The sequence below is a fragment of the Lactuca sativa genome, chromosome 4, assembly GCF_002870075.4.
Source record: "Lactuca sativa cultivar Salinas chromosome 4, Lsat_Salinas_v11, whole genome shotgun sequence".
Lineage (NCBI taxonomy): Eukaryota > Viridiplantae > Streptophyta > Magnoliopsida > Asterales > Asteraceae > Lactuca > Lactuca sativa.
Window position 1 is genome coordinate 9779303 of NC_056626.2, and position 10236 is coordinate 9789538.

Sequence of the window (10236 nt, forward strand, 5' to 3'; positions counted from 1 at the left end):
GCCCTTTCCATCACCCCAAATACCAAAAGAACAACCACATCAGTTCCCAAACAACAAAAACTACATTTCTAAGAATTCTTAAAAATCATCTTTATCTTATTTTCCACACACAAAAATCTTCGAATCAAATAAACTTTAGTACCGATATGTCAAAATATATCTTTTTTCGTACGAGTCAAGCAACATGTCAAAACAGATAGCCTTTATACACGTAGGATCCAGTTGGATTAAGTGCAAAACGTTTGTTTTGTTGTTTAAATATTTAGATATTACTTGCTGCGCTAACACACTATGTTTATATAGGTTTAGGTTTTATCGAAAACAAAAAACCCTAAAATTTATAAAAAATACATAGAAGAAAAATACTTAGAGATTACATAACTTTTTTTGATTTTTTTTATAAAAAATCGCAGTTTTTCCTTAAAATTCACTGAAAAAAAATAAAAATAAATTTTTTTTTATAAAAAAAAATTTCAAAATTTTTTCAGCGAATTCGTATAAAAAGCTGCGATTTTTTATAAAAAAAATTACAAAAAAAAAAAGTTTTGTGATCTCTAAGTATTTTTTTATGCATTTTTATAATTTTTATGGTTTTTTTTTGGTTTTTTGTTTTCCAAATAACCCTTATATATATATATATATATATATATATATATATATATATATATATATATATATATATAGAGAGAGAGAGAGAGAGAGAGAGAGAGAGAAAAATAAATATAACCTTAACGGTATATAACATTAGGTATCCAATCAATCAAAACTACGTAGTTTTGTTAAATGTTTTAATTTTCTAAAAAAAAATGAGTAATTTCCTTAAAAATAATCTACGTTTCCTTATTCATGGTAAAATCCAAGTCAAATTACTCCTTTTTCGAATAATAGTCGTGACAAAAATCGACTACATCAATTCACAGGAAAAAAAACGGTGATTTCATACGATTGCAAAAAGACTACTCGATACCAATAAATCACAATTTAAATAAAAAACTATGAATTCACGAAATTGGGTGCGATGATTTATCTGTTAATATAATGAAAACCTCAAATGTGCCGATGTTTTATCTGAGCATCGCACCCAAATGTAGCTGATGTAACTTCAAATCAATGTGTCGATGTTTTATCTGAGCATCGAAAACAACATAGAGGAAAGGAGTTCAATGGACTTATAAAACATTTTCAAGATAAAACATTAGTGGACAATGACCAGTATTTTCTTGTGGATTTGTCTGATGATGAATATCCTAGAAATATCTTTTGGGCTGATGGTAGATCAAGAGATGCATATACAAAATTCAGAGATGTTTTGTTTGATGTCACTTATATGACTAACAAATTCAAGATGCCTTTTACTCCCCTTCGGAGATACAAAAACTCGATACAATATTGACAAGTCTTTTAGATGAACAAGCAAATCGCAAAAAAAAATCTATGTCTTTGGAGAATGCATCTCAAAGTTCTTGTATGGAAGTTTCTCAAGTAGATATGATCCACAGTTATCTATCCGTGATCCTCTTGGTCTAACTACTACAAAAAGGTGTCCTAAAATTGCAAGTAGAATAAAGTCTTCTTTAGAAGCCCCTAAAAACCGAACATGCTCTTATTGTCAAGGATTAGGTCATTATGCTACTAGTTGTTCAAAAAGAAAGGTAATTATAATAATAATTTTATTTTCATGATTGAGAACTCTAATGATTATATTAATAGTTTTTTATTTTTTCATGTATCAGGTGGATGAATCATTGCAAGAGACATAATGATGAGATGTGTTGTTTATGTGGACAAAAGAAAAACTAGATGCTTCATGACATTTTTTGGTTAACTACACCTTTTTCATGTTTTAGACACAAACAATGTATGGATAATCTAGAAGTTATCGATGCTTTTTACCAATTTTAATGTTTTCGAATGAAAGTTGTTGATTTTTTATGATTAGTGTAATTATAACTGAAATTTGGTTGCATAGTTTCAAAAGCAAGTATGAGGATATTTATTTTATGTAAAAAAACGGAAGTATGATGTATTTTGTAAAAAAAAAAAAAAAAGTATGATGGTATTTTGTGAAATAAAACGGAAGTACGATGGTATTTTGTGAAATAAAACGGAAGTACGATGGTATTTTGTGAAAAAACGAAATTATGAGGGTGTTTTGTGAAAAAAAAACAGAAGTATGATGGTATTTTGTGAAAAAACAAAATTATGAGGGTATTTTGTGAAAAAAAAAACGGAAGTATGATGGTATTTTGTGAAAAACTGAAAGTATGATGGAATTTTGTGAAAAAACGAAATTATGAGAGTATTTTGTGAAAAAAACAAAGGTATGAGGATATTTTGCGTTTAAAATGAAAATAGGTTGTCATTTTGGGTTCAAGACGGAACTTTGCTACAATTTTGGATGAAAATGAAATAAAGTTGTAATTTTGGGTTCTAGGCGAAACTTTTCTGCAATTCTATGTTAAAAATGAAAGTAGGTTGTCATTTTGGTTAATGTTGTGTTAATCTACACATACGTTTGATGGTTTTTAAAATTGTTGGACGATTTTGCCCTTGTCCCAAAGGTGGTAATCCTCAAAAACTTAAGGATAGGGAAGTTCAAGTCCCATAAACAATACGACCAAAAGCGAAGAATCTCAATTGCTAATTTTGATTAAAAATGATAAGTATAAGTACGTTTATCATTTTGGAAAAAGAAAGGGTAAATACACTGTTATACAACAACCACATCTACAATTCTAGAGTTTGTTTTTTTTTAAGATCCTTTGATCCCAAATCTTTTTGGCTCTTAATATGTTATTATGTCCATCATTATGCAAAAATGATTTCCAGATCATGGAACCTACAACAAAGGTATTTCAGTCATTAGTTAGTAAGGTTGTGTAAAGGTGTAGATGAAAGAGCCATTGTGAGGGTATTTAATGCGCATGTGATTTTCAAAACCTACCATTTTTTTGCAATAGCATGTTCAATTGTTTTTTTACATGATCTAGGATTTAATTGGTTTCTAACAAATAACAAGTCTTTTGGTAAATAAATGAAGAAAAATCGTAACGAGGGCCTTATCATGATGATCGGGTTTTTTTTTCTTTTTGTGGTAGACTACAATTAGGGTCGATTCGATTGTTGAAATTATTATTTCATAATTTTCAATAAAATAATCGTTTTCAACATAATATATTTGTTGGAATTTTTATTACATACTTTACACATGCACAATACACAATGACGAATATTCGCCTACTATGTTCATACATGGGTGTGCACCTCCACTTGGACCAACCTTCCCACTCTTCTCACTCTCTTATCTTATGCAACATTTATGAACGGTTTTTTTTTTTTATTATAGATTGAGACTGTATAAGGTAATCAATTATTATTATTGTACACATTTGGTTATTGACATTTATTTTGTTCAGAAAACACCATTAACTTTTTTTTATTGTTTTATTAAACCTTTTTACATTTTTTTGAACTTATTTTACAATTTTTAATAACATTTTTACACCTTAAAAAATTAAAACATTTTTTTTTATAGTTTTTATGACTTCTTGATAACTTTTAAAATTTTTTGTTTATATTTCCACTAACGTTTCCACGTGTAAGTTATTTGTTTAGGTAAATTACTATTATACCGAAATAAAAATAAATATATTAATATAAGTGCTATTAAAAGTTTCAACTTTATAAGATGATTGTCGTTTGGTTTGTAACGAAATATAGATAACTTATATTTTTATTATCGTAGTATAATCAGTAGTTTATGGTACATACATATTGTATTTGATGACGTTTCAAAGCCGATATCAATGCTGTGGTTGCTTTTGGATACAATCTACTACTATTTTTTAACATGTTTTGATTGTATGTAGGTATTTTTTTTATCCCATGTTTTTTGGATAATTATTAACTATGTAGGTTATTTCAACATAACCAATCATTAATGGCGAAACAATCTTTTTGACATTTGAGACGAAAACATAATCATTTTTCTGGAATCCTACACATTGAAATTAAACAAGGATGACTATCATCTTTCTCCTTTTTTTCCGTACAACTTCCATCATATATAATTCCATGACTTTTTTTTTTTACCAAAATATACTTATAAGAACTTTTTTCAAGTGATAAATTAGTGTAACGCATTTTTATTACTTATTCATCTTACACTACAAAACAATATAAGTTCTTGTTCAAGGTTTACATTTACACGTACTTATCCACCAATCCATTAAGATCTTATGGGTATTGATCATTCTGGTATTGTTTGGAACAAACTGGAATTGAAAAAACTAAAATACAACCGAAAACGATCCCAAATAACATGCAAACTTTTGGTTTTATTCTTCGCAAAATAAAACCATAAAACAATGTTCTTCAAAAGTTTGGAAAATGAAATATCTTGAAGAAAAAAATTGGCTTACCTCTGGTTCGAACCAAATTATAAAAGAAATTCTAGTAAAAAAATCCATTCGATCAACTATAATTTCTTTTCATAATTTGTTTCAGTTCTTCCAACAAATTCATCATAAAAAGGTAAAATTGTAACCTATGGGTGGCCCATGATAAACATGTGCTTATCATATTTGTGGGTGAAAATCGCATAACACTAATAATATTTTAAATATATAATATTTGCACTTAAAATATCCATTTTAAGTGTTAAGCTTTTATTGTCGGACAAAAATTTGGCATATGATCCAAAAAAAAGGTGATCGCAAGGCAAATTCACCAAATGGCTGGTTATAAACAAAGATTTTTTTTTTTTTTAACACAAACTAATTAATCTACTTCTAAATACTATCTATGCCTCTTAAAAGACTTACACTCATGACCTCTTATTTGAGAGTCACTCCCTACCGCTAAGTCAAAAGACTATTTGGTACGAGATTATTAGTTTGAAAATAAGTAAATTGGAAAGCAAGTTGTCCAATAAATATTAAAATGTTTACTATTTTTTATTTTTATGATATAGTATTTATGTAATATTTAATATATTAAATATTTATAAAATGGAAAAGGCACTAACGAGTCAACCCAACCTAGATCAAAATAACACCATACCAATCCACCCTGTCAATTTGCCAACACTTCTAATAATAGACAGCAACCACAACATTGTGAATAACTATTATTCCCTCCCATGATGGGATTTTGTAAAGTTTTTTCCTATTTTAATTGTTCTACAAAATTTTATTTACAAGGATTAACGTCCTATTACACCACTATAGAACCCAACCTTTTCATTATTTTTTTCCTTAAAAAAAACATTCTCGAAAACACAAAATTAACGCAAATTTGATGTCTCAAAAGTAAAAAACTCTTAAAAAGGTGGAAAAGATTTTTGAAGATAAAGGACTTAACCATTACATACTCTAAGATTGTGTTTATACACATAACAATGTTTTTCTCAGATTTGAGTGTGTTGATAAAATACATTTGTTTGATTTAACTAACAATTTTTGATGATAAACTTGTTTCCTCCTAGCTTTGAAAGTACTTATATTATGCAAGGTAATCAATTTACCTTTTTACCATTGTTCTTACCATATGGATACCACACAAAGCTTAATCCAAACAACCACAATCTTTGATGTATTCAAATCATCTTAAGAAAGCATATGAATTTACACTGAGAACAGTCCGACATCATACAATGACAACAAAGAAAGATTCGTTTCTTCAATGAACAAGAATACAATATAATAATAATATCAACAACTTAAAGCAATGGCCTCCAAAAGGGACCCCATAAACTTCATTTGTGTTTCTTCATTGATTCTTGAAAATGGAGGAACATGTACAAATAGAGACTTGTGACCTTTCTCTTCTGCAAAACGGAGGGAATGATAGTATACATAGTTACACACAAAACGCCCTGCATCATCAGAGATCATTGCATCATCATAGCCCTTCATCTTTTTCAAGAATTCCAAAATCGCATCAATCGAGCAACCAGTCTTCAAAATCAACACACATTTCATTAGTAGTAAGCTCCATGTGTCCTTAAAATGATTATTATACAGAAAATACATATGATTTTTACCTCTCGTATCCGAGTTATTCCTCCATCCTCTGGGACAATTGGAACCCTCTGCAAACAAATGAATTTAGGTATAAAAAAATAATTAAAATTTAATATTAAAAACCAAATTTATTGATAAAAAAAGAACCTTGGGTTGCCAACCAAGCTCATCTGGACAAGAGAAGGTAGCTTCATTTACTGCTTGTTTTTCAATGGCAAAGTTTGATGCTCCTCCATTCAACCCCATATGAAGCTAAAAAAAAAAACAAACAAACAAGAGTTCATGAATATCAACTTGAGAACAATTGAATCTGTATAATTATATTAATCTCACCCACACAACTTCTTTGGATCCGAAATTGTTTTCATTTGAAACACTTGATTCCAGAACCTTGTGAAGTGTGGTCAACGCACCATCTCCTGCAGTCTCAAGAATAGTGCAGCTGCCTAAAGAAACACCAAGGGGTAAACCTGTCTTTTCTGTATAATTTTGTAAATTTGAAACTAATGTTTCAGTAGGATTGGTAGCAAAAACATTGAACTTCTTGAAGCCAGTCACATGAATCACCACACTCTTTGGCCCTTCTGAACCCATTTCCTTCTCACAATCAGAGCTTCAATCACCAAATCCTGGCTGATTTCCTATATAGGAAGCAACAAATTTGCACCAAACATGATTAAAACCACTAACCCTAAAAAGGAAATAAAGTTAATAGCGGAAATGCTTATCCAGTTCGTTCAATTTAATTTAATCAAAAAGCAATAATGCAAAAGCGAATTTATGATAAAAGCAACCTGATCATCTCCCAACCTAATAATTAACGCGCAATTATTCCAATCCGTAGATGATCTGAAATCCGATTGAAATACCTAAAAAGTAAAACCTAAACGGAATTGCTTAATGGTATCGTAAGGAGAATCAACTGAGGTGTAATCTAATATTAACCTCAACCACTTTTAAAAAAACTTCTCAAAATGATTTGTGAAACACAAAGTCAATACATTAACATTAAATCAGACGCTACAAAACTTTGTAAGAGTTCATGAATAATCAATAATCGCATCAAAACACTCACTCCAGTGCCAATTTTGAGTCAAATTAAATCCTCACATATATCATATACCTATATCAACATTAGAATCATATCCAAAATTAAGGCGAAAACAGAATTATTGATCATGGTATAAAGATATAGAGAGAATTACCTCAATCACTGACAATCCACGAGCTCTCACTCCGATGGCCGACGAGAGAGAGAGAGAGAGAGAGAGAGAGAGAGCGCACTTTGGTGGACTTTTAAGTCGTTTTATAGCTAAAATATGGAAGACCTGCTTCGATAAACTCTAATGTCGTGATCCATTATATTAAGAGTAAATTTACAGATTTGGTCCCTGTGTTATGTTAATCCATTTTTTTTTATTTTTTTTTTTTTATTTTTTTTTTTGTAAATTAGTTATTGTGGTTTTATTTTATCTACTAGGACCAAACCTAAAAAACAATATACAATATAACAATAACAATCAAAATTGTAAGTTAAATATAATTTTGTTGTTATTTTTAAAATTCTAATTTATTTTATCCTCAACCATTTTAGAAATTATAATATTTCAAATATTAAATTACACAATTGATCATTGTGGTTTGGCACAATTCACATTATTGATCCTATTATAGATTTTGTAACATGGTTGGTCCTTGTGGTTTGCTTACCTTCACGAATGGTCCTGATGCATATGAAAATGCCATTTTACCATTTTAATATGTTTTTCCTTTTCCTGTGAGCAATTTATGTATTATATAAACACAAAACTAAATACATCACCCCCATTCCCCTTCTCTTTCTCTCCCCACTTAATTTAGGAACCCAAAGCCCCATGGTAACTGACTTCAATTGTTGATTCAAATATCAAAGAGAATCTGGATCGAATATTATATTGGAGTTTCTAAGCTTCAAAAAGCTCCAAGGTAACTTCATCTTGCCTTGAAGATTCGACCGTCGAGAAGATGGGAGTGAGTGTTGATTCTCTATTTTCACACAATCGGACGTGAAAATTTGATCAGAAGCGCCACCCTTTTGTTCACTTATTGGTTTTAACCAGTAGTGGTGTCGGTGAATTAACTTGTTGAACGTTGTTTGGATGTTAAAAAACAAAGGATATCGAACAAGGTATAATAAATTATACCTTGAATACACAAAAATAATGGAGGCAAATAACTTGTTCTAGTCAATCTTGGATAATGATCCAGTCAAGCCTTGAATAAGAATATCAACCAAAGTATTCAACGCAAATGATTAAACAGTAAATAAGATGAAGTAAATGCACGAAGAATGTTTGAAAGAGAATGATTGATGTATATTTCACTTGTATATATTTTGAAATGTGATATTAAATACAATGGTTGACTTCCTTTTTTTATAAACAAGCAACTAAGATAAGACAATGAGACAAATAAGCAATGTAAATTGCAGATCAACAAATAGTACACTAACAAAAGATATATGTTGATCTTGTCTCCTATATTGCAACATACTAAAATACAAAATAACATCAGACACATTTTCGGAATGAGCAACATCTCAGAAGCATTACTAACTCGGAATGTAACATCCCAAAAATATTAAGAAAAAACTTTATTTATAAAATAGTAAAACTACTCATTTCACTCCATCAAAGATAATTAGAGTATAAAATGTATTCTCAAAACAAACATCAGAGTGCCATAAAACAGAAGTGCAGAATCTTCAGTAGATGCGATGCAATCATACCGGTCCATTTCCCTTGCTACAAGAAGCACCCGAAACATTTAAACTTTAAAACATAAGCACAAAGCTTAGTTAGTTTCCCCAAAATACCATATACCATACATAACAGTGGGGCTCGCCCTAGGGGTATATTTCAACCCATATGCATGCTATGATCCCACCATAGTCTTAGGGGCACTTTCATTGCTACATCCCCACTGCAGTCTTTCCCGTCATGGTCCCACCATGGTCTTCCATGCAAGTGTTTGATCCAACCAAAGTCTTTTATACAAGTGTTGTAATCCCACCACACTCTTTCATGCAAAATTCACACATAAAATCTAGCATACATTGACACCTAGTGTCCTACATAGTATAGTGAGAAAACTCATCTGATCAAAGAGTTGTAATCCTTTACTCGAAATTCAACAGAATCAACTACACGAAACTCCTAAAATAATTACAAACTAAACCTTGGTTTTTAACTCCAGACCTCTCCAAGTTTGACAAAAAGTCAAACTGGTCTAAAAGTCAACGGTCAAAGTCAAAGGCCAGCCACCACGTCGTGGCCAACCCTTTACCGCGTCGTGGCAACATCACGACAAAACAATCACGAATGGAACCTATCGCCGTGCCATGGCAATTTTCTCACCACGCCGTGACCTCGACCAATCCCAAATCGCGATGGATCTGCCCACCACGCCACGGTCAGCACACAACCACATTGTGGAGGTGCCGACCGATCTAAAATTCATTAAGTCCTTATTACGTTGAGTCCATCACTCCAACTTTCTAGAAGGCTTCTATGCACTCATTTAATCCATAAAAATCCCAACTTTATGGACATGCATGTCATGCACTCGAATTAGGTCAAAATGAATTAAATGGGGCCAAATTTCATGCATGGCACCAAAACAACCCTGGGAGTCCAGATGTGGAACATATATTGCTTTAGGGACCTTAAACAATGATAGAGTTAAATCACAAATAGATGATATGGACAACGACTGTGAATCTCATAAAGTCCACCCTAACGGAGAACGACGTGATGTAACAAGTGTAGGTAGTTGTTCCTTACTACTTTCACCATTTTGTGTAAACTTTAAATTTTGTTTTCAGTTTTTCCCATTTTAACTGTGTCCATCAAACTTCTTTTGATCATACGATTACATCACTGAAGCAATCTAACTTGAGAAAAAAGAGAATACATATATGTGACAACTAATTTAAATTAAAAAGTAAGTTGTTATAAATGGTTGCTATGAATGAAATGAAAACATTAGCCTTATATGTGTGTATTAATACTAAGGGTTTGGGCTGTAAACGGACCGAACGAACACGAATGGATAAACAAACGGATTTTTTTGTTCGTGTTCGTTCGTTTAACAAATTACATTTTTAATGTTCATTCGTTTATGTTCGTGAACATAATTAAACGAACGAGACTATTGTTCATGTTCGTTCGTTTAA

At 30.9% G+C, this 10236-nt stretch overlaps 1 protein-coding gene across 1 annotated transcript; it reads right to left on the reverse strand.

The window, feature by feature from the left end:
• Positions 1 to 5565: 5565 nt before the first annotated feature.
• LOC111910650 (uncharacterized) lies at positions 5566 to 7369 on the reverse strand. Its single transcript, XM_023906481.3, has 5 exons — positions 7229 to 7369; positions 6357 to 6664; positions 6171 to 6275; positions 6044 to 6091; positions 5566 to 5957 (listed from the first exon to the last, which is right to left on the reverse strand). The coding sequence occupies exons 2-5, from the start codon at positions 6615 to 6617 to the stop codon at positions 5712 to 5714; spliced, it is 660 nt and encodes a 219-aa protein (XP_023762249.1). The 5' UTR covers positions 6618 to 6664; positions 7229 to 7369; the 3' UTR covers positions 5566 to 5711.
• Positions 7370 to 10236: the final 2867 nt, after the last annotated feature.